This window comes from Poecilia reticulata, chromosome 5, assembly GCF_904066995.2.
Source record: "Poecilia reticulata chromosome 5, P_reticulata-male-v2, whole genome shotgun sequence".
Lineage (NCBI taxonomy): Eukaryota > Metazoa > Chordata > Actinopteri > Cyprinodontiformes > Poeciliidae > Poecilia > Poecilia reticulata.
This window is the reverse complement of record NC_088834.1, coordinates 9,962,960-9,988,004: the sequence shown is the minus strand read 5'-3', so window position 1 is coordinate 9,988,004 and position 25,045 is coordinate 9,962,960. Positions and strand designations below refer to the sequence as shown.

Sequence of the window (25,045 nt, the reverse complement as noted above, 5' to 3'; positions counted from 1 at the left end):
CTGTACCTACTGCCATCTAGTGGTAAGAAAATTACATGATCACGCCGCTAGTCACTACTACAGCAGGCACTTGAAGATGGCATTATTTGCAGATAATTCATTTTCAAAAAATATTTTAAAACCAATTACCGTATTTTTCGGACTATAGAGCGCATCATACTAGCACCTTCAATTTTTTGGGGAAAAAAAAAACAACAAAAAAACTGGAAGCTGCTCTCGGTTTTCCACAAGGACCCAGCAGAGGGCAGCAGAGGGCTGCGTCCTAATAAATCTGCTGGATATATTAAGGACGCAGCCCCCCGTCTCCAAAACCGAACCATGGTTTAGCTCACACCGAGTTTACGTGCAGCGGCTCTGTTTCCCTCCTGTAGTGCCAGATTGACAGCCCTCAACTTAAAAGCTGCATCATACGAGTTCGAAAACATTTCTCTGTCGTGCCTGCTTTACAATTTTGACTTCTAATGATTCACTTCCTGCTAGAGAGCCCCATGGTGGTTAAAGAAAAATCCAGAGAAAAGCCACATCGGGCTACAATCCGCATGGTTCAAAGCTTAGGGAAAAAGTAGCAGCTTATAGTCCGGAAAATACGGTACCGTAGGTGAAATTGAATAATTTCCACGGCACACTTGACGATCACTCACCGCACACTAGTGTGCCGCGGAACAGTGGTTGAAAAACACTGGTCTAGAATAGAATATTGTCAAAATGGTAACTTATTTCTTGGCAAAAAATTATTCAAAATATTTATTTGTCCTCAGTATGTCTGAAACATGTTATAGTTCAATTCAAGGTAGTACACTGTCTAACATTGGTTTAAGGACAGATTGTGCAAATTCAATAGGAACTTGGATCCGATCGTTGTAAACAATCTTCAGCCACACTTTTACACACATTCTGGACTTGTCCAAAGTTACAATGGTACTGGCAAGGCATTTTTGACACCTTTTCAGGAATATTTGGACAAACTGTTCATCCATCACCATTCATCTCTCTCTTTTGGGGTGGTTCCAGTAGAGGCTTCCTTCAGCAAACATCAGTGGACTGTTTTAACTCTCTGCTCTCTACTGGCTAGAAGACTCATTCTTCTTCGATGGAAGGATCCACATCCTCCAGAATATGGACACATGGTTAAGAGAGGTTATATCTTACATTCATTTGGAGAAGATCAGATATACAGTTAGGGGATCTGTAAACAAATTCTATGATACCTGGCAACCACTTATATCTTATGTAGAAAAAATTTCAGCAGATAAATTTGTGTAAAGGTCAAATGTTGGCTCTTTCATTTATGCACAAACCTGTGCTTTGCATCGACTGAGTAGATCCGGTATAGGAGGGGAGAAGGGGTTGGAGTTAATTCTGTTGTGTGTGTCTTTGTCAGTGTTTTTTGTGGTTTATGTAAAAAATAATTAAAATACTTTGATAAAAAAAAGGTACAGTAACTTATTTCAGTAGTTCTGCTCTATAAGTTAAACTTTTATATAGATTCATCAGCCTGTCATAGAGTCCATTATTTATTTCAATTTGGAAACCAAAATGATTATTTTTTTAGGAAATTGCAGTATTATAACATGAAAAATTGAAAAAGAAATCACGTTAATTCAGAAACATGCATTCAATACTAGTCAGGGATATTTTTACATGGATTCCTGCTTCAACCTGGACACTTTTTTTACTGGTCAATCAAACAGTGATACCATGATCATTATATCTGGCATTATTACTTTTGGCAGAGAGGGTAGATACCAATTTAGTCCTACTGCAAAATAAAATCAACCATCTATGGAGTTCTATAAAACTTTGTTGATGGCTGCTCTGACTGAAGTTGATAAGACATAGTAATGGACCAGCAACAGAAGATATCAGCTCCTTGCATCCCTAACTCTTCCTTCAACTCTACTTTCCATTTAAAATGCTTGAATAAAACATTTTGTGAGTAGCTTGTTTCTTGAGTTTTGACCCTTAGTAAATTACCCTACTGGTGAAGGACATTAGTGACAGTCAAGTCAGCAATATTTCTATATGAGCTGTGTAGGCCATGAGAAAACATTTCTGTAATCAAGTTCATTTTTGAAATTTGTCTTAGTGAGCATTCCAATTTTCTCAATGCTTTAAATTAAATTACAAACACAGCTGTAAGTTGTTGTCAAAATGAACACCTCTATATAAATCTATCTATACAAGTTTCACTTTTAAACCCTAAAATCTCTAAACCCTAATAAGAATCAAGTCTGTTCAATTACTTTAAACTTTCTGGAGGAAAAGAAAAAAATATTTCAAATATTCAGGCCTTTTATAATCAAGATTTCTAATTTGAAGAATTGACACAACAATTTTCAGCTCACTCATCTGAATGAGTGAGCTGAAAAAGTACACAAATTGCAGTTTTTAAATAAAGAAATTTATTATCACATTATTAATAGCCAAAAAATCCACAACTCTCTTTAGAAGAAACTAAATAAATAACTTTAACGGTTTAAAAACATATATAAAACAGTCATGAATCAATTTTATGACAGAAGACACTTAAATACACCAACAAAAGATTGCTCCTGACGTTATATTGGAAAGGGTCTTCCCATCAACTCAAAGTAATAAATATGGCAAGTTTGATCCCCTCATAAGACAAACATTTATAACAAGTTATTAAATACAGTTTATAGTCAGGCTTGCACATGGTGCGTAGTACAGAGTCCCAGTATTGCTGCGGTCCCACAGGAAAGTGTTAAGAGGGTTTCTGACCTCCTCATTTACTCCAACTTTTGTTCATAAACATAATTTTAATGCCACTTTCACATGTAGTTTTTCTGCCATCACAGGTCAATGTAAGCATCTGCAGTCTCTTCTGGATTTCAACAAGAACTGCCTCTCTTTACAGCTCATCTTTGTAGAAACCTGAGACTAGGTCACTCGATGACATTCTGGCATCTGACACAAACGTATCAAAGCACTTCTGGCAAAGATAGGTGTGAGAGCGACTGGACAAAAAGCTAGGTCTGTTTTGGCACTTTTTCTTGTGTTTCTGGTTCAGCTAGTTGCTCCTGTCAGTGGTGTTTAAACTTGTCCCTGAGTGTGTCGCACTTTTCTCCATCTGTCGCCCACATCAGTGCTGTGCTGCCCTGGAAAGTCTCTTCAGAACCAGTTCATGCTGCAGTCTGCTGCTTTAAATACATCTAATATAGATAGTAATGTTTACGAGTGTACCCTTTGAACAATACAGAAAGCCCAGAGCACCAATTCAGCACCAGAGCATCATAAAGGGAGGCTGGTGGTCTTGATGTACAGTCTCTAAACTAGTGAGGCAGGTGTCATTTCTCTGTGACTGCAGCAGCCATTGGGGTTCGGATGGTCCCTCGCGCTGTGGCTGCCAGCTCCTCGATCTCTGCGTTCAGCCTCCTTATAACCCACTCCATGGCTTCACGGCCCTGAGCAAGAATAAACATATATTAAAATTTGTTGACAAAGATTAGAAATTATTAAAATAAAAATCACAGAACGATTAAGGGGATAAATATTACAGAACGTCTAAAGCATGAGGCAATAGCGATCGTGCTCATAGCAGAAATTTGTAAGAAGAGAGCAACTAGCAAAGACATACGAAGAATGTTATTGTGGATGTTCCAACATTCAGCCTCTAGATAACAAGGCACATTGCCTAACCTTGTAAATTCCTTTCTACTCAAGTCATTAATTTTGTTACGAATTCAGTAAAACATTTCACAAAGGCTGCATGTGTTGTCCAGAGAAGAAAACCTACAGGGACAGGTTATAGTCCAATAACTTGAAAAGCTAAACTCAATCTATTTTAATTATTGTTTTTAAAAAAAACAGCTGATCAATCCTCTAATGTTTGCAGTTAGTATGAACACTTAATGTTCAGACAAACTAAAAAGGTGTTTCTGATGCAAGATAAAATACAATGAAAAAGAAAATGCATCGTTTTGTGATTTAACTGCGTCAAAAAAGTGTTAAATGCGGCTGCAATAACTTTGTTCTTTTTGTGGTCATTTCAAAACAGGCCGTAACAGTGCTTTAAGTTACTTTTTTGCTCTCCGTTTGGAATTTTAAATGAAATTCAGGTAGGTAGTTTCAGAAAGGAAAAAAAATCTTAATCCGTTTCTATATATTAACATTAGGTATAAAATGCTTTTCAGATACTTGTAAACAAAACAAAAAAAATCCCCCCTTCAAAACCTGATTTCAGATTGAGAAATCACAGATCCATATTTTGCATCAGGCCTAAAATAAGTGTTTCACCTTTCCAGCATTGGTTGAAATGGTGTTGGCCATGACCCCTTCCAGGTAACTGCTGAGACTGACACCTTTCACTGAGATGATAGCTTCTTGAGTCAATATTGTCCTAAAAAGAATGATGATTTAAAAGAAATCAGAGAGAAAATTTAGTACGTCACAACTCTCAATGACAAAAAAAAAAAAACTGACAGAGTAACATGAAACATACTTCTCTGGGTCTTCAGGATGTGGTTTGTAGGTTAACTTTTCATCCACAGACACCATGTTTGTGAAGGTGATCTGAAGAAGAAGCATCAAGGAATCATTTTTACTAACACTCCAAGTATGTGCAGCTTATGGGCTAATTTCCACACCTAAAGTTGGAACAATTAGACAAGCCTCCCTAAAGTTCTTAACAATTCTTCTCAAAACTTCAACTAGTATAACAAGTACAACTTCATTCTGAGAATCATGTTGTTGAACAGTCTGAGCTCATCCGGATGAAAGTAACACAAACTCTACCTATGATGGGTGTGTCTGTTCGAGGTCGACACAACCCAAACACAACATGCTTTGTCACTGCTTGTCATTAAATAGAAAAGAACAACAACAAAAAAGAAGCTTTAATGCTTTCACTCTATCCGATATTAACTCCTGGAATGACATTCAATATCTTTGGCAGATCTTGAAATCCCAAACTCTACAGGAAATCTAACCAATCATTCAAAAGAAAAGGATGTTTTTATTACTCACATTTGAGGACTGAAGTTCAAACATTTTCTCTTTGGGATCCACAATCGAGCTCTCCTGAACGTAGGTGCACGTTCGTACATTTCCGATGAGCTAAAGGAAAAAGAGGAAGACATTTTACAACCAGGCTAAAATTTACAAAACAGATTTTTACATGCTAAATGATACTGGGGTTATAAGCCACAGGTCCCAAAGAGCCTTCAAAAGGTGCTAAAACTCAAGTTATGAAACATGAAGTTTATACACACAGGAAGCACAGAAGAGTTTTACTAATTCAATGCTGTGAAAAAAAGCTAGAAAATCAGGCAGCAAAGCATTTGGTCTTAAAAAAAACAGAATCATGATATTACTAGAGAGAACAGACCTATCCTCATATATCTAACCAAGAGTTGGCAGAAAATGCTGACGTAAGACGATCTCAGACAGCTGGAATGGCACAGTATCAGTTTTCTGCAACCTCATCGTTCCAGAGTTCGAATTACAAAGTTCAGGGAATCACGGTTCCCATTGGAAGAGTTCAAATTACACATTGTGCAATTCCAGAGGGCTTCGTCACTACTCTGCTTTCAAGTCACCTCTGGTTCTGACCGAGCTGACACACAGATGGAAAGTTACATCACACGGTGTCAGGGATCACATCTGAGCAATGATGGATATGGGACCACCATGTCCCGTACAGCACGAGCTGTGGCACACCGCCATGAACTCGCTGTGGCTCCAACAAGAACCCATGTCTGTTACTATTACTGGACAAAAAACCTTGCATGTTAAGGTCAGATACGCAGCATGGAAAGTTAACCATGTGATGGACGTATTTGGATTTTTGTAATCCGTTTTATTACGCGACTTTAAACATAAATATCACATCTGTTTTCCATCACTGTCTGGAAAGATTATGTGTTCAGGTTTTGACACTCACAGATTTTACGATGGATGGTAAGCCCCACTCTGTGCTTAGCAGCCTTTTACTGTGGAGGCGGCCCTGTTGGTCAATGTTTCGGTCTAGTACATCCACTCCAAACACACTGGGATTCATGGGATTTGGATACTTCTGCATAGCAGCCTTGGTCACCATCTCCCAAGGATGGCTGTGGGGGCAAAAGCATCAAAAATTCAGAATTTGATAAACAAAAGTCACACACAAAAAACTACTATTTCACACAGCATTATAATTGTGAATAATTTTATTCACAATTATACATTTACCTAAATGTTAAAATTAACAGTTAAACAAATTCCTATTCCTACAAACGGCAATTGTTTCCTCTTATTAACTACATTTACTCTCAAGGTTAAATGGCAAAACACGAAAGAAGCTAGTACTTCGTTGTTTGTGGCTCATGCTGTAGCTTCAAAAGTGCAGAGGGTTAATTTTAAATTGAATTATATTTCATTTAATTTACGTTACAGTTTTCTATAATATTGGCATTTAACTAAAGCCTTCTTTAAAACATATTTGAATATTACAGATATGGATGTAGGCACACTCGCCTCAGAGTTCATGCCTTACTCGGTCAATACATTATTATAACAAGACGAAAATATAAAGAATAAAGCTGAATTTAGCAGCTCCAGCTTTGATAACTGAAGAAAAAAATAATTTGTTAATACGTACAAATGCTTAAAATGTGATATTACTTTTCAAAGAGCGACGGGGAGAACTGCTAACTAGCAGCAGTAGTCCACAGACGTTTCCATGGAGACACGTGAACACAACGTTATTCAGTGACGTGTGCAATTACGGCAGCACGTACGGAAGAATGTAGGGGAAAGGTTAAAGGGCTGCTCGGATCTGACCGGCGAGTTACGCAAGCCGAAAAACTGCAGAGAACAGTCAATGACAGCGTCTTATGATCAGTTTTATTCAATTTCTTGGCCGCTTTAATAGCCAAAATCTTTGAAGCATTTTAGTGTTATTAAAACCATACCAATTACGGTACACTATATCAAGGTACTTGATAAGCTCAAACATGTTATAACAAAAGAAACCAGAGTTTATACACATAAACCCATGTTTTTTTTTAAAAAACAATGTTCAGTGGTCTAACTTTGTATATGGTATACTACACAATCAAAATAAAAAGAAAATCAACGTTAATAAAAGCTCCGGTCAGGAAAATCGGTTTAAATCTGCAAGCAGCAAACAGAACACACATTGCCTGAATGGATGAAATCTGCGCTTACTTGAATATGTGCTCCGAAGTCCAGATCTTCATGACTTAATAGTAAACAGCAAAGATTATGAAGCAGGTGTCGAACCGGTAGGAAGACGGTAACGCTGGCAAATGTAAGGTAGCAGCACATAAAGTGAATGAAGAATCCTTCCGCCCCAAACCAGCGCAGCCCCAGTCACATGACTCCGTTACGCATTTCCGCCTCTTGTGTCATGCAAAATCGAAATATGCCATGTTTTACACTTAAACCTAAATAAACACTCACTGCCAGATATGGCATAATATTAAGTCCCTGAGGGGTATCTGATGAATTTATATTTTCTATTACAAAAAGTATTGTTTAGATATTTTGACATCAAATACAGGAAAAGCAGAAAATGTTTTAAAATATTTTTTTCTGGCATATTTTATAACTGCCTTGTCTTATCTTACCTCAATCTTTTTAAATGTTGGAATAATTGTCTGTTTTGTTATGGATCTGTTTGTCTTTTTTTTCAATTCAATTAAAAAATACTTTATTAATCCCAGAGGGAAATTAAATGATTTGATTTGATTTGATTTGATCTGATCTGATCTGATCTGATTTGATTTGATTTGATTTGAAATGTTATTTATACTAATTTTATTTGACCCACATATATAGGTTTGGACCCCCATGACATGGTTATCATCTTTGTGCCAGAAATGACATTTCTAGTCAGTACGTCAGGAGTATCTGTCACTGCAATATTCAATACTTTTACTTAAGTTCTATAAATAAATTTATATTTTCCTCTATTATTGTAAACATTTAAATACTCATCATGTCTGTCTGAACACTTAAACTAAAAATATTAATTTTACGTTATATATGTTGCTGCTTGACCTTCTCTTAACCTTATAACCTGTCCTGAAAAAGAACTTTGATATGTCTGTTGGCACCGTAACCTATATTACACATATTCTCTAATTTGTCACAGTACTGTACAAGAGTTCAGTCAACTTTACTGCAGAGTGCAGGGGCATCTGAAAGTCAAGTGTGCTTATCTAGAAGTGAACACGCTCTGTCCAAGTTATGTGTAATCGCAGGGCACCAGAAGTGGGAGGAAACAGTCTGACAGCCTTGAACAGTATCACGGTTAGCTTGGTATCAGAGTACTTTCCAGTGCCACAGTTTGCTTCAGTTCAACTTCAATTAATTAAACCTCCTGTCAAGGGACAAGGTTTTGAAAAAGCTTTTAATACATGTTCCTTTTATCATACACAAAAACGAAACATTGTTTAAAGTTATGGATTACACAGAAATGCTGAAAATATATTTCATTTAGACATGTACAAATAAATTCAATATTTCAAAGAGAAATAAATCAACTAGAACATTTGTTTAAAAATACAAAAACATGGTCTGCATTATTTAAAAAGTACTTTTGCATACAGGGCTGACATAGTCTAACATACCCACAATGCATGCTTCTTTTTTCCATTTAATAGTTTTTTTAAATAAATGCATTAAAATATAATACAGCCCCTGGAATGAGAAGAAAGAATGCTATATTATTCACTCTTCATAAACTAATACATATTATAATCATTATTCTGAATCAGTGAGCCACGGGTTTCATTTTACAAAAGTACCACAAACACAAAGACATTTATACAAGAACAAATAGCTGGATAGAATCTTATTGGTTTTCTGCTTTGACCTCTACTGCACCCATGGAGTAGTTGTTACTATAAACTGTAACATGATGTGCACCACTAGACATCATGACATTTCAGACTACAAACAGGATGAATGGTATACTTATTATATAATGTTTCACTATGGCTTATTGCTTTGCAGAATGACTTCACCTGTGAGAAACAGAAATGCAAACTGCAACATGCTAAATTAAAGCTTATTCATTTTGCTGACAAGATCACTGAAATTTTTATTGCTCTTTCAATCTCCCAACTCAGTTTCCAACAGTTTATGCAATAATAAAAGTAAGTGCTTAGCATTAATTAGCTCTAGCTATGCAATTATACAACTGGAGTTCCACATAAGGGGCAGTTATGAAAGGACTGTTTCTGGGTGTGGCACCATTTCCCTCTTTCCAAAGAATTGTTTATGTTACGAATACAATTTGTGTATGGCTAAAAAGCTTTTTAAAAGAGAGGCATAATGAACACGTGCATGAGGAATCCAGACTGCATGGATATAAATTACTCTTAGATTAGTTTAGTGGGGTAAAATAAAATCCCAGCAGTAATTAGAGTAATTAGTGTGTAAATTGACTTGTTAAATCTCGAAACAAATATGCAAAGAAGCAGTAGTAAATGTAAACATAGCTTTAAATTGCATGCTTACAACCGTGGCTAATTGTCATGTTATTAAAAGGTTTGTCTATTAGTCCTCTATTAGTCAACCTTGTGATTATATTTTTTTAATACTATGACCTATCTGTCTTCTGGAGGAGCCTGGGCTGAGATTCCCCTCACAGAAGTCCCCTTTAAATCACCCTCTATATACATCTGAAGCATTCGCAGGCCATCTAAAAGGCAAATCTGCCTAGTTAATCATGGGTCTGCTGTTGGCATTACATGTCTAAGATATTTATTTCAAATAAGTGCTGAAAGATTTTTTCAAAAGATCAAAAGCCCAAAACATAGCCATCAAAGCCCTGAATCCAGTAAAAGGTAAAAATAAAAATAAAATGACTAAAAAAAAATACAAGTAAAACAGGTTAAAATAAAAAAATTGTTTCCAAAGAAATTCACTATACATACATCATCTCAATTCCTGCCCAAAGAGTCCTTATGTCTGAAGCTGTATACCCCATCCACACTACTCATCTACAGTTTCTTTGTTGGTTTCTACCACTGTTTCCAGTTTGGTTTCCGTCCGAGACTGAACCTTTGTGATCCTTGCAGACGAGGGTCCTTCCTCCTCGTCTTCTTCTTCTGCTTCCCAATCTAGATCAGCAGTTGCATCTTGGTACTGCTGGTACTCTGCCACCAGGTCGTTGAGGTTACTCTCAGCTTCTGTGAACTCCATTTCATCCATACCCTCTCCTGTGTACCAGTGGAGGAACGCCTTCCGTCTGAACATGAGGGAGAACTGCTCGCCCACCCGACGGAATATCTCCTGAATTGCTGTGTTGTTTCCAATGAATGTGGAAGCCATTTTTAGACCTCGAGGAGGGATATCACACACAGCCACCTTCACATTATGGGGGATCCAATCAACAAAGTAAGCACTGTTTTTCTGTTGCATTGCGAGCATCTGCTCATCCACCTCTTTGGTGGACATCCTACCTCGAAAAACACCAGCTACTGTGAGGTAGCGCCCTCGCCGTGGGTCACATGCCGCCATCATGTTGCGAGCGTCGAACATCTGCTGGGTAAGTTCAGGTACAGTGAGAGCTCTGTACTGCTGGCTACCCCGAGGTGTCAGTGGGGCGAAGCCTGGCATGAAGAAGTGGAGACGGGGGAAGGGCACCATGTTGACAGCCAACTTCCTCAGGTCAGCATTGAGCTGTCCTGGAAATCTGAGAGAGGTTGTGACACCGCTCATAGTCAAGGAGACCAAGTGGTTGAGATCCCCATAAGTTGGTGTGGTCAGTTTTAGGGTACGGAAACAGATGTCGTAAAGGGCCTCGTTGTCAATGCAGAAAGTCTCGTCTGTGTTTTCTAAGAGCTGGTGCACCGAGAGTGTAGCATTATAAGGCTCCACCACTGTGTCTGAGACTTTAGGAGAAGGCATGATGCTAAAGGTATTCATGATACGGTCTGGGTAGTCCTCTCTTATCTTATTGATGAGGAGGGTACCCATGCCGGAGCCTGTGCCTCCCCCCAGCGAGTGAACCAGCTGAAAGCCTTGGAGGCAATCACAGCTTTCACTCTCGTTCCTGACCCGGTCCATGACATACTCCACCAACTCCGCTCCCTCTGTGTAGTGGCCCTTTGCCCAGTTGTTTCCAGCTCCTGAGTTCCCTGCACCACCAGATTTATAGAAGTTAGGTTATTTATCCACAATATGTAGATTACAAATCAATAACTTATTTCTACAGAAATTACTCCAATTAAACAGACAGGCTTAAATGATGTCTCTACACCTCTGAACCTTCTGACCACCACCCTTAGGCAAAACAATTTTAGTGTTTTGCCCAAAGACACGATGACAGAGGCAGACAGAGTGGAGATCAAACTAGCAACCGATTGCAGGACAAACTCCTGCCACCATCGCCACCATCATGAAGAATTCAATAACATGAATATTGTGTTTTTCTTCTTAGTTGGGCTCACCGTGGATGAAATTGTCTGGTCTGAAAAGAGCACCAATGCGACTTCCTCTGACACTGTCCATAGTGCCGGGCTCCAGGTCCACAAGCAACGCCCTGGGGACATATTTACCACCTACAAACAGAACCAATAAGTTTTGAAAACAAAGCTGGGAATGGGCAATTTCAACCAATACCTTTCAGTGATTTAATGCCCAGTTCTATGCTAAAAAAAATCAAAATAAGTCACAAACAGCTGAGCTCAATACACAATATTTGTGGTTAAGTATTTGAATAAGTCTGAGCAAGCAAATGAACTCTTCTGGTACCGTGTGCCTCATTAAAGTAGACGTTGAGCCTCTCCAGTTGTGTATTGCTGTCTCCTTCGTAGAGGCCTGTTGCATTTATCCCATGTTCTTCACTGATAACTTCCCAGAACTAAAACAGAAGAAAATTATCAATACAACACCCATAGTAAGTTGTTTCCTAAAAGATCCTCTTTATAGTTGAGCTCCACTTTCATTTTAAAATGTGACAGTATTGTATTGCACTTAAGGAGATTATTTTTATGTGCCTATTAATAAATCATCTAGTCAGTATCCATCTACAAAAAGTCTTGACTTGTTCCCCATTTCTTCCTATTTTCCTTCCAAATACCAAGTTTCTCCTTAAGTCTCTTAAAAGTTCTTAGTATTTTGGCTATCAATCATTTCAGTTAAAAAAAAACTCATAAGATGCAAAGTAATGGGAAATCAAGATTCTTTAAAAGTTTTGCGCAGCATGTTAGACAACAATTAATTCATTATTGAGCCGGAGCAAGCAATTATCTATTTGTCTCATGCTTTTATATAAGCTAGATACAGAATATTGAGTGTACATAATGTAAAATGCATTTTAAACTGGAGGTAACCTGACTCTTTGAAGACTACTACAGCCTAAAATGTCAAAAAGCAGGATGTGTTACCATTTTTTATCATTTTGTTCTTCCCCACTGTTATTTTGTGGTAGCCATGATAAAAATGTCCCACCCATGTCAGTTCTACTTTGGTCCTTATCTTTCAACTAAGAGCTTGACAAGGAACACTCTGTGTCACTCACAGTGAGTGACACAGCGCACAACTCAAAATATTCACCACAAGAATAAAAAATACACGCAGTTTTGGACTACTTTAAACATGGTTTCACAAAATGTATTAACAGTAATTATTATTCTTTTAACTCTACCAATTAATCATGTTCTCACAACTAACCAAGAGTTTTTGATGCAGGTCATTTGATATATATCACATTTTATGGAGGTGATAAGTTAATAATCATTTCTTTGTTTTACCTTGGAGCCGATCTGGTTGCCGCATTGTCCAATTTGCAGATGTACAATTTCACGCATGGTGATCGAGAGACAGTCCACAGAACAGCTGAGGGTCTGAGATAGTCCTCAGTGCTCTCATCTGTCTTATATATGGGGCCAGAAGTGATGTCATCAGTGACATAAGGAAGTCCTCTGTTTAAAAAAATGCGAAAGACCCAGAATTCACAATGAAAACTAAATATTCTGCTGTGCAAAAGTCTAAGTCTAAGTTTTTTGTGATTTTTCAAGGAGCAGCAGTCTTGCAGGTTGATTTTAGATTGGTTTTTAAGTTGTTGTTTTTTTATTAATTTATTTAATACATTATATGTTTGTACTTATTAAGCTGCTCAAGCTTTAAAACCTTTAAGAGGACACGGGGCCTGTAAACCTATGGGATTAATCAGTTTGGTGTCTTTACAAAATAGATTATGTGGTACAGAAGTATTCATTGAAAACTGTGAATATATAAATTATGTATTCTAAATAAAATAACGAAGTTTCTATTCAAAAACACTAAAAAGGAACTTCATGTACTTCTCTATGGCCTAGTGCTGATGATAAATGGTCAGATTATGACGGATGCTACCATCTAGAGGATAAAGGCGGCTATGACACTTTACAAGTTCACACCTGAGAGTCTTTATATAATTTTAAATTCATATTTCAAGTTAAACTGATTATCTTTAAAGTTCTAGAGTAGTTTTTTAAACTTGACTGTCTGTGCCTTGCTACAAATTCATTAATACATTTAATTATCATTTGGAAACTGTTTTGTCCATTTACTTAAATTATCATTGGCTAAGATTAAAATTTGTTTGATCCTCTGAAATATTTAAGTGTGACAAAAAATAGTAAAAACAGAATAAGTCAGAAGAGGGGAAAACTTTTCCACAGCAGACTGAAATGTATTTGTCCTGTTTTTAGAGCTATCCTTGACATCTATCATGGTGAAGAGTTTGCATGACGTTTAGTTCTTATTTCTGAAATATTTCTCCATCTGAGAAACACTGCCATGATGAAAAAAACTATCTGAACCAAATTCACCTGACTGAGAGAAAAAAAATTTATTGCTCTGAATTGAGCTGAAGTGAGATGACCAGTTTAAATCCTGGGATTCATCTTGTAACTTCTCTGATTCCAGTCATTAGTTCCACCCTCTGTTGTCTATTGGGGTTCATTAGAGAGCCACAGCAGCATTTAGTTTTCACTGATGACCTTTATGTGTTTTGCCCTGAGCCTTTTGACGCATTTATGGAGGGGAGTTTGTTTGTGTGTGTGCCAGTTTGTCTACTGTGTATGAGTGTGCATGTGTGTGCATGTCAGATTTAAAGGGCATGATTCATTTAAATACCCCGATCACTATCAGGTGACAAAGGATGCTGCACTGCTGTGATATCTAAATTTCTTTCAAGGAATCTCATTGGAAAGTTGGAGGATGCAACTCACCTTAAAACTGAAAATGGACAAGTCTGTGGGAGACAGATAAAAGTTAACAATACCGTTATTCTATCTTGTAAATCATCTGCTCTGGTACAAAAAAAAAGAGCATTATTGATGGTGGCTTCTTATTTTGGTACACATTATTTTAGAGCTGCCCAGTCGTTAGTCATTTCAAAGAGATAGTTCAAATTTTTTAACGTAGAGTTCTCTGATTTTGATTAGTTGATCTCATTTTCCAGGGATTTGTTCATTTACATTCATTAGCTAAAGTCATAGTTAGCAGATCAAGATGATCAATATGATCTCTTTAGTCAAAGGTACCAGTCAGAAGAAGGGCAACAAAAATTACATGGTATATTTACACAATCAAGGCAGCTATCAATAATGGGAATAATTGTTACTGATGCCTTCCAGGAACAATGTGAGAGAACTGTGATATTAGAAAATGGATGAGAATTATTTAATTTCCCTTTTTAATCAGTAAAGCATTTTTGAATTTAATTTAATTGAATTGGATTGAATTTTTTTGAAGACACTAGTCTGAGATGTAAAGAGGCACTAAAGGAGTTGCTGAAATTTTTGCTAAATTTAGCTTGTGCAACATACTGAATGGTATAAGAACAGCTTAATCAACATGCTTATGACTCTCCACAGGTTATTGACTAAATTGCAGCTTTCTTTAGCATTAATGCTAATTTTAACAATCAGAATGCTTGATCATAACCCGATGGGCACACTTTGGCAGGCCATGGTTAAATTTCTTCAGGAATTTTCTAGTTAAAGAACTAATCTATTGAGTAATTAATCTATTGCTAATTTTATGGTGATTGGTTTACACTTTGCACAACAAACCTAAGACTAAAAGAAAACTGTTTCAAGTGCGAGTTTTATTGAAACTAAATGCTCATATATATTCCACCTTCATATTAGTAATATGGTCTCTTGTGTGATTTTTCAAATCCAAAGCAAAGCTTTTGGCCAACTTTCTAAAGCTGCAATTGCTTAAAAGTTACAGCTATTATTCTACATACAACATAATCTTTTTTTTATGTGTTTGGAGTGTTTTTTTTATAACCTAATCAATAATCTTTCAGTTATTCATGGAGGATGGGCAGGCTGATAATCATTTTTGCTTCAAAGAGGGCGCCTCTCCCCTTCTGTACCTCTGCTTCTTGACGCTCCGGGCAATCATGTGACCCAACCAAAGACCGACGCTGCTTTAAAGACCTTAGTCAAGCAGCAGTAAAACGGAAATCAGCAGTACCCGGGTTTTCCATTCAAATTAAAAGCATCAAACCTCTCACTCAAAAAAAAAAAAAAAAAAAAAAAAAAAAAAAGGAGAGATTAGAAGAGAATAATTTATTGACAGCACTTAAATTAAGAGGTCAACTCTTTGTGCTCCACAAAAAACATACTTCTGGGGAACAACTTATTTCATAACAATGCTGAAGTAAACATTTCTAATGTTTCTTTTATACAGTTGTAGCCAATGTAATTGTAAATGTTTGTAAACAGAAAGGTTCTAGTGCTTGAACAACTCTTAATGGCTCTGGGTGCTTTTATTAGTTGTATATCACAATTACACCAGCCTACTTGTACCAAAATTTGAGAATTATGACTCAAACTGAGCAGGATCTTTGACATGTTTTGTAGACATTAAATCCAAATCAAATTGTTTTTTGTTCTATCATTACGAGTTGATGTGTTTTTTATTGAAATGACTCAAAACTGTTGGTTTCAACTTTGTGAATATATAAGTAATATAAGTACTGTAAACACATCAGTTACCTTAGGCTAGAATTGACTTTTGATGAAAAATACTACTAATAATAATAATAAGAAGAAGAAGAAGAATCAGAGACAATGCTGTTGCTGATTTTTTTTCCTCTCAGACTTTGATAAAACAGTCTTTACATAACAAAGCAAAACAACAACAAAGTTTACATTTGGAATGGGGGTAGGGGTAGTTTTTTTATTTGTTTTCTTAAAAACAAAATAAAAAAATCTCTAAACTTTATTTTTCTGACACTAGGATTTAAACTGTTAGGTTTTTTTAGAACATCTCCTAAATATGAAAATCTTTAAAGAACGTGTTTTCTGTTCAGCTGACAAATATGAAGCACAAAATGAAGGGAATAAAATATACCACTAGACTTGAAGATATTTGCAGGCATGACAAATGTCTTCAAGTTAAAAAAAAAACGCAAACGCAGTGGTGGTGTTTTTTTTTTTTTTGGCTTTTATTTTAAAAGGTTCAACCGGAAAAAAAGTCGGTTGTCATGGAAAACTTGACAGCGCTTCTTCATTCCCAGGGTTCCGTGAGAGCCGTTTGCCCCACCCCACCTCTTCAGCGCTATCTATCTCAATGTACAATTCTCTGAGAAAAAAAAACGGGGGCAAAAATTATTCAGAGAAACACCGCGAACGGAGCAACTCTCACTTACCAGACCGGTTCAACGGAGCGGCCGCGGGCTATCGGCGCCGAAAGCAACTGCCTGCCTCCGTTTGGATGAAGTGAGTGAAAAAACCCCACCGCGGTATGTTCATGTATCATGCACATGTAACCATTATCTGCCGTACGGATTCAAAGGGAATACAAAAAGGAGAGAGACTTGACAGCGGACTGTGCTCCTGCTGCTGCTTGCGCCAAAACGGGGGACACAGCGGAGGATTTCCACAAATATCGTCCGGATATTTGGTCACGGAGACGGACAGCCAGCTGCCGAGAGCTGCCTGTGCTCGGCCGGAGAAGATTTCCGATGTGAGGAGAAACACAAATTAACGCTACGGAGAGAAAAAGGACGGACTAGGGGCCTTTTTCCTTTTCTATTTTTTTTTTTTTTGTTTTGTTGGTCAAACCCTCCTTAAAAAAGACGGACACCCGCATCTATTGATCGAAGACAGGACTGAATTTTTTGGCACAGGATATCACCAATAAGGTTGCTGAGAGCCTTCCTGAATAAAATAAAATGTGAGAGATTTTGGAAGAAGCCCCGGTGTAGCCTGATGATTCACATGCCGTCATTTTAAGAGGAAATATATATATATTTTAAAATTTCTCTCCCTCTCGTCCTCTAATGTTCTTCTGTTTGTTTGACGCTCAATTGCAGTCAGTTCGATTAATAAACCTAAATATCTATTTTTAAACAAGAGTAATTGAGAAAGGGAGACTGAAGAAAACAGAGGTCTGTCTGAAATGGATTGAATGGCAGTGGGAGTTATCAGCCGAAGATGGGCTCCTGAGGGGACATTTGCTGAGAAAAAAGAAAAATATTTGTATCATCGCTATAAAAAATATAACAAACTAAAAAAAAAAAAAGCAAAGGCCGGTGTTTGAGATCCCTAAGCCTTGAAGGAATCTGGGGCGCAGAGATTCATTCATGAGCAGCCAGAAAGCTGGAAATTCCACATCCACTCTTATATCAGCGTTGATGACTTCATTGCGGATTTACAGTGAAAAACACGGGAATCAAGTGTTTGAGAGGGCGGGATCGTTTGCTCCACTTCTGATCTCTCTCTGCTGATGGTTTTCCAGTAAAAAAAAAAAAAAAAAACCCCACATCCATAATAAAACGCCTCGGCGAAGTCTTACTACCTGACATCTGCTTCTGCCGGGGGAACATAGATGTCACCAATTTTGAGCCAGGTGTTCCTCTGATGGTCCATATCAAGAATTTAGGATTCTTAAGAGCATCTAGCCATCCACGCACCTTACAACCCGCTTTGAGCCCATAACTGGATTTTTTTGTTTTGTTTTGTTTTTTTATATTGGGGAAGATGGGCTGTCTTGGGAATAGTAAGACTGAAGACCAGCGAAATGAGGAGAAGGCTCAGAGGGAGGCGAACAAAAAGATAGAGAGACAGCTGCAAAAAGACAAACAGATATACCGGGCAACTCATCGACTCCTTCTATTAGGTAGGTGATTTTTCTAACTAAAACATGTTTCAAAAATTGTCTCTTTTGTAGCAGGAAAAAAAAACGGCTCTAGGAACTCTTCTGCAAGGCATAAACAAAATGATGCGTTGGATACAATCTCACGCCACCAGTTTAGTGTTTTGACACAGAGCTCTTGGAGGGGAAAAAAATCCGGCTGGCCTGCATTGTGGGGGTCATTATGGAACCTGATTACTGAACATGTGAGAGACAGGAGAACAGACACCACCATCTGTGTGAAGGCAGCACGCTCAGGCACCATGCAGAGACCGGGAGGCCGCTCACAGGCGTTTCTTACACGCTCCTCTCTCCTTTCCAGATACCACTTGCGATCTGGTGTGTTTGTGTTAACAGTTAGCATTCTGGATGCCTTCGCTTTGGCTTTCTTATCAAGCAAAGTGCTCAAAAATAGAGGGGGTGGGGGGGAGTCTTTGACAGTTTAGCTATTTTTGGCTTTTAACATTTGTGTCTTCACTTTGAAGACTAGTATCCTGTTAAACCTCGGAGTGCAAATTAGGATTACCATTAGGATTAGTAGCTTCCCTGAAACGTCTGTCGGGCTCGTTTTAATCTGAAACTGATCCCAGATTTGTGTACACACACACATACACACACACACATTACACCTCTAAATAGCACTTTAGGGATATTGTTGGCTTCCTAGGAAACACGTTGGGCTATTTCTGATGCCAAATTCATGGTCAGTGTCCTGACTGAGATTCAGAAATACTATTGGTTTATGTATGATTTTCTCTGACCTTGTTTTGGATGCTGAGGTTCTTATAATAAGCACAGCTGAAATTAAACTCTGAAAGTTTTCTGTTCCTCCAGATGTCTCTCATGCACACTGATCAGCTGGCTTTAGTAAACAAAAGTGTGCTTTTGTTATTAAAAGTGTGCTTTTTAATGAGAGGTGTTTACTTTTATTAAAAAGCACAATTTTTAATAACAAAAGTGTGCTATTAAAGAGGAAAAATAAGAAAATACAAGTTGTCACATTAGCAAGAACTCTGATGAATTGCCGTTTGCCTTATGTGATGTCACCAGAGACGAGCTTTTTTGTGGGGGTGGGGGGTAGATTTATTTTTTTCTTATCTAACAATTTGCAACAAAACAAACAAAAATCTGACAATGAAAAGTTGTTGTATTGGCTGTTATGCTTTTACTCCTTTAGTTTACTGAGTTTATGTCCTGATATTTAAATTGGTAAATTATTCACACTCAAAGGATTTCCTTTATTTTAGGTGACAAGTATGAGAGAGAGAGAGAGAGTTACTTGAAAAATAATTGAGCTTTTTGTATTTGTTTTTATCAAGTCTTTTTTTGTTTTTTTTTGTCATGTCAGCCTTTCTTGTGTCTAACATGCAGTACATCTGTTAAGATGGAGGACAGAGATTTACGGTCAACTTTGAGAAACAAAACTCTGAAGTTCATATCACTTAAAAGGGAAATCTTAAACATTAGTTTTTAATCTGATTTTCCACCAGGTCATCAGATCTTGTTTTATCCATGCATTGTGGATTCGTTAGTTGTGTTTTGTTGTACGGTTCTGCTTTCTTTTCTCATAACACTGTTCTGCATTCACTCCCAGGTGCCGGAGAATCTGGGAAAAGTACAATAGTCAAGCAGATGCGAATATTGCACGTAAATGGCTTCAATGCAGAGTAAGTGTGGTTCCTTTTGTATAAATTGTATATTTATATTTATATAACACCTTTGGATACAATTTAATCAAAGATTTTGATCATTTTTGGTGTGAATTCATTTTCTTTCTGCAATAAAAAAAGTGAAACATTCATCACACTGACTACAAGCAGTACAACAAAACTACAGAAAATCTGTTTGGCAGACAAGAGATTCTGTACATTTTAGATTTATATTAGTTTTAGACTTGGAATAGTTGATCAAAGTTGACATCAATAGTTGATCAAATCAGCTATTGATGAAATTGAATCATCTTGTAACAGCAGGTGTAGCTGAAGTATTTGGATCAGTTTCCACATGATGCTGTCTGAGTGTAGATATTAATAACTTCTGTTTATTAAGACAACGTTTTAACTTAAACTATAAATACACCAGTAAACTGACCGGTGAGCTTGAGGCCTAATGTATAGGATTGTGACTGGTGACCAGCTGGGTGGAAAGTGAAAAATACAATCTTTATCTGATCAGTGAACGCACCATAACTAAGTACTATTAGGTTGTAGTAGCAACACATCAGGCAAGACTCAATGTTTGTACACAGTATGATGCTAATAATGACAATAATCATGATTTACATATCAGGCAGTGTTATACATTTATGATATAGATCTAAAAATGAAATAAAGAAACCAGAGGCTGGAAACTGGTTGCCACAATAATTAGTGCATCTCTATGTTGAACCAATTTTAGAGTTTTTTTTAGGCCATAATTTGAAGTAAATTGTTGCCTTCTTTTAACCTGTAGGTTCTTCATTTTCTGGACAATTTGTTTGTGTATGTGTGTGTGTCTTATGATTTTTTTTATTACAAATAAAGCTGGAGGGAAAACTGCTTAATTACATTTTTTAGAGTTTTTAACTTCATGGATGAAACATTTATTTAGTCTGTTTCGTGTTTTCATTGATACATATTCCCCCTGGGTGCTGAGCAGCCATCCTTGTCTTGTGAATTTCCTAAAACAGTTTTTTTCCTAGAAATAATTTCTTTTGGGGGGCAGAAGCATCATCATGTGGTTGTTTTCAGGTCACGTTGAAGCCAGATATCCTGGTGCAATGGCAACACTGACCCTCCAAGTTGGGTCGATTTTAATGCCAATTTCATGCATTTTTTTGTGCCTGTGGGTAGGCAACATTAGAGGTTAGTTTTATTATTTATTATTTAAAAAGTAATCAAAAGAATGACGCAAACAAACAGACATGCCAAAAATAAAGGCAAATTTTGATAGAAACTAAGATGTTAAAACTTCTCCAAATTGTCTTAGTGGTTTGATTTAAAGTTGGAAAGAATTATCAGGAAGCACATAAGAAACACTTCTCAACATTTGAAAGGAAACATTGTGGTGCAATGATAACAATATTAACAGAATGAATAGGAAATCTTTCAAACCGACTATGTGGCAGGATTTGCAAAGAAAACAAAAAAGTGAAACTCCCATATGTCTGTTAAACCTACAAAAGGTTAAATGCAACGGTCACCAACTTAAATCAGACAAAATGCATTCAAGTAATGAGAAATATGCAACATAAAAGGATGTAGACTGCCGTATTGAAGACCTTTACATATCAAATAAAATTAAATTGTTAACAAAGACATATACCAGGCTATGAACTATAATTATGTACATGTTTCAACAGCAATTTATCAGTAATTTCATTTAAAATTAAGGAAACATATTGTTCATAATTTATAATTAATTTATAATCAGAACATTTAAAAAGAAATAACTTGTTAAAAACTGAACCAAAATGTTTTTTACTTCTTTTCTTTTTTTCCCTGTGCATTATTAATTTAACTCTTGAAGATGGATTTTGTGAGAAGGATCAAGTGGATATGCTTGTTTGATCTGAATTCATAACCACAATATGCAGGATACAGATCATGTATTGTGGAAAAAAAAATTATAGTTGCTGCTGTCATTTCTTCAAATCTACTAATATGTATCTTGGGTTTTTACTTTGGATTAAATCAGATGTTTGAGAGCACAGCTTACTCCAAAGACCTTGTGCTTTATGATAGGAGTATTTTTCAACTATCAATTTCCAGCATGAGTTCTGTAACGGTGTTTACAGTCCGATTTATTGATATCTAACTACATATAAATAAAAAAAATCTACTTGACCCTGGATACAATCTGCACACATTCTTCGTCATGGTTTAGTGTCTACACTGAACATGAAGTGTGATTTCTGAAAAGTATGTGGCATCATCATGCGTCTTGTTTTTGGTTGCATGTTGCTAAATTAGACACTGAATGTTAACCCGGTAATAACAGATTTATATTGTTGGTGTTGACAACTCTCCGTTTAAACTTTTAAAATGTACAATAGTTATTGCTGGATGTTATCTTTCATATTGTTTTATGCGTTTAATGATGGAAAAAAAAGTTTTAATTTTCAGATATTCTGTTATTGATCAGAATAAATAACACATTTGAAAATATTCTTTATTTCTTTAAAATAGTCAAACCTCAAACAACAACAACAACAAAAAACTCCTTTATCTCTTTGGAAAAATTGTACATGGTGGCATTTCAGGACAAAATCAATACTCACAGCCCTCAAATATTACATAAACTCACTGTTTGTTTAGCAATATATGAAACTGGCTCTTTGGGCCCACTTAGTGTTTATAATTTAAAAAGCAGTTTAAAACCGCCTTAAAGATGTAATAATATTCTCCTCAAATGTCCCCCTTCACTCTGCTTGTTTTTGTGTTTTATAATAAATGTGGCTGTCAAAATTAAGGCCAAGTTCTGCTGTTCTCATTTTGTGTCAGCAAACACAAAATTCAGGGGTTGCTCTTGCTCAGCAAAATAAGTGTCTGTGCGTCTGGGGCAGCCATAACACTTATGTCAGGTATAATTTACCTCCAGGCTGGTGAAGAGATCCAGCAGAACTTTATATTATGCAGCACATTCACCCTGAATCCTGCTGGCAGTAATATAAAAAGAAGCCAAACATCATTTTACAGTCAGTTTGGGACAATTTTTCCTTTCAAGCTGCTGCTTTTGCAGAAAAAAAAATTATGCAGCACTTAAATTTCCATATTTTAAGGTGATTAAGTTTTATTACCATGTAATAAAAAGGCCAGTTGTCGTAATTATCTGGCTAACATACTGAACGTGCCGAGTTCTTCGCATGTGATGCTTTTTGTAGAAACATAACTTAAAGCTCAAATGTATTCTTTGTTTGGCACAGAGAGAAAAAACAGAAAATTCATGATATCAAAAACAACATAAAAGAAGCTATAGAGGTAAGAAACGACTCTTTTTCTGTGTGAGATTGACATGAATCATATGTAATATGTGTGTTGTATCACAGTGTAAAGCAGCTCTGATTTGCTTTTGTTCTGCTCTCTCCGCCCAGACCATCGTGGCTGCCATGAACACGCTCACGCCTCCGTGCAAGTCAGCGTCTCCTGCAAACCAGTCCCGGGTCAATTACATCCTGAGCCTAGTAAACCAGAAGGACTTTGATTTTCCTTCAGTAAGTTGGTAAACTTTCTAAATTAGCATATCGTCTGATGGCAGTCTTTATAGGGCTACCTGATCAAACTGTGTTCTCATTTGTTAGACTTTGGTTTGTTGTTAAATTAAGCAAAAACATTTGACACAGATTTACTAAAGTAAAGATGCAGATTTATTCTGTTTTTGCGTTTTTGTCTGGTTTCAATGTTTCAAAATCACAAACACATTTTGATGTCAGATAATCTGAAAAAACAAAATGGTTCAAATGTGCAAATACTGTGGTTCACCTTCTAGTAATGCGTATAATTGCCTACCTTAATAGCTTATATTCCAAATATATGTTTAATATTCATTCACAAGCAAAGTGGAAACCGTTTTGATGCTACTGAAGAAGCTAATATTAAAGGTTTTTCTTATCTCTGCTCTTTGGGGCACAGCCAATCAATGACAAGAAAAACCAACTGGCTGCTTTGCAAACGCCAAACAGTACCCTGTCAAGTAGCATTGTGTCTTTTTATCTCAGCTCCCTCAACCTGCATTTTAAACTGCAGTTCTGCCATGTTGATGGCACAGCTTGTTCCACATATAACCAAATGCACATTTAGCATGTTCATTTTGTAACCAACTGAATTATGTAATGTCTGCAATGAAATGTTTGTAAATGGCCTAAATCAACCTGTTTCTGCTTTTTCTACCCTCACAACTTTTTATGATATTGGAGCAGCCATCAGAGGCTGAAGAGACTGACGCTAGAACCTGAAAGCTCTGGCATGTGACGATTAGAATTGTTCGGCCAGCTTGAGAAACACAAAGGGGGAATAAAGAGCAGGGCAGAGCTAGTCCTGGTATCTATATAGATGATATGAGGACGGGTACCTCTTAAAAACCTAAAAACACATCTGTGGCTGAATGCTTACAGCTGAAAAGTTAGTAGCTTTCCGACTCCCTTACTCAGGGCATGAAATGTCAAAATTGAAGTAGGGCTATTTCTACTACAATAAGGTGCTTTCAGGTGACGATTTATAATTTCAATGTTACTGAAACATTATTTTTTACAAAGTTTTAGTTTATCCAAGATATTAACATAAACAAAGTCTAGAGCATCAAGTCTTCACTGCTGAATTCTGCAGGTGTTCTGCCTGGTTGTGCTAGGTAAACGTCTCACACCTTTTGTTTGCGCGGTGCTTCAGTAATTAGCAGGCTTGCTTCCACATGGGAGGCTTTCAGCTGAATGAGCCTCTCACCTGAGAGATCCGAGCCGCTGATTATCTCTAATAAACTTAAATATGTCCAGAGGGACAGAGGTTACAGAGTCACAAGGACTCTGAGGGACTCACCTGAGGAGCCCTCAGCTTTCAGGTTCCACTGTTCAGGAGCCACATTCTAGTTGAGTAAATGTCAACTTTCATTCATTCACAAAATATGAATGAAAGCTGAAAGCTCACTGAATGAAAGCTCAGTTCACTGCTGTATAACTGTACCAAAGAATCAAATGTCTCGTACAGGTAAAGGAGAACAGGTGACAATAGGAAATGGTAAAACTGACACATAGCTGTATCGCTGTTTTTTATGAGGTTTATTTTAATGTCTTCCGTGTATTTTTATTATTTTTCCAAGCATGTCTGCTTCATCTTTAAGCGGGAGGCTTCTTTCTCGTATATTTTTTGTCATTTACAGCTGAGCTTCCAGTGAAGAGTGAGCGTGTTTGTACGTAAGCAAAAGAAAGTTTCCTGATATTGCCTCTGTTACGTCATGG

At 36.9% G+C, this 25,045-nt stretch overlaps 3 protein-coding genes and 1 long non-coding RNA gene across 6 annotated transcripts in view; 2 read left to right on the top strand and 2 right to left on the bottom strand.

Annotated features, from left to right (window-relative positions):
* Positions 1-2,379: 2,379 nt before the first annotated feature.
* On the bottom strand, positions 2,380-7,327 carry prelid3b (PRELI domain containing 3). The gene is made up of 6 exons (XM_008408436.3): positions 7,168-7,327; positions 5,903-6,071; positions 4,987-5,076; positions 4,463-4,533; positions 4,258-4,360; positions 2,380-3,425 (listed from the first exon to the last, which is right to left on the bottom strand). Exons 1-6 carry the CDS (start codon positions 7,197-7,199, stop codon positions 3,309-3,311), a joined length of 582 nt encoding a protein of 193 aa, XP_008406658.1. The 5' UTR covers positions 7,200-7,327; the 3' UTR covers positions 2,380-3,308.
* A 405-nt stretch (positions 7,328-7,732) lies between these two features.
* LOC103464382 (tubulin beta-6 chain) lies at positions 7,733-12,849 on the bottom strand. Its single transcript, XM_008408434.2, has 4 exons — positions 12,729-12,849; positions 11,728-11,836; positions 11,424-11,534; positions 7,733-11,111 (listed from the first exon to the last, which is right to left on the bottom strand). The coding sequence occupies exons 1-4, from the start codon at positions 12,783-12,785 to the stop codon at positions 9,964-9,966; spliced, it is 1,425 nt and encodes a 474-aa protein (XP_008406656.1). The 5' UTR covers positions 12,786-12,849; the 3' UTR covers positions 7,733-9,963.
* LOC145551657 (uncharacterized) lies at positions 10,254-11,759 on the top strand. The gene is made up of 2 exons (XR_014087538.1): positions 10,254-10,368; positions 11,414-11,759. It is a non-coding gene; the product is annotated as an uncharacterized LOC145551657 (long non-coding RNA).
* Positions 12,850-16,457: 3,608 nt separating the features above from the next.
* The window catches only part of LOC103464384 (guanine nucleotide-binding protein G(s) subunit alpha-like), a 32,414-nt gene continuing 23,826 nt past the window's right edge, over positions 16,458-25,045 (top strand). The window contains exons 1-5 of one of the 3 annotated variants that reach the window (XM_081606996.1): positions 16,458-16,700; positions 16,777-18,102; positions 19,712-19,784; positions 23,021-23,075; positions 23,189-23,308. In XM_081606996.1, coding sequence (XP_081463122.1) covers positions 17,964-18,102; positions 19,712-19,784; positions 23,021-23,075; positions 23,189-23,308 — 387 coding nt within the window. In that variant the 5' untranslated portion in view covers positions 16,458-16,700; positions 16,777-17,963. Of the gene's footprint in view, positions 18,103-19,711; positions 19,785-23,020; positions 23,076-23,188; positions 23,309-25,045 lie in introns of all 3 variants that reach the window. The other 2 variants (XM_081606995.1, XM_081606997.1) reach the window with 2 other exon arrangements.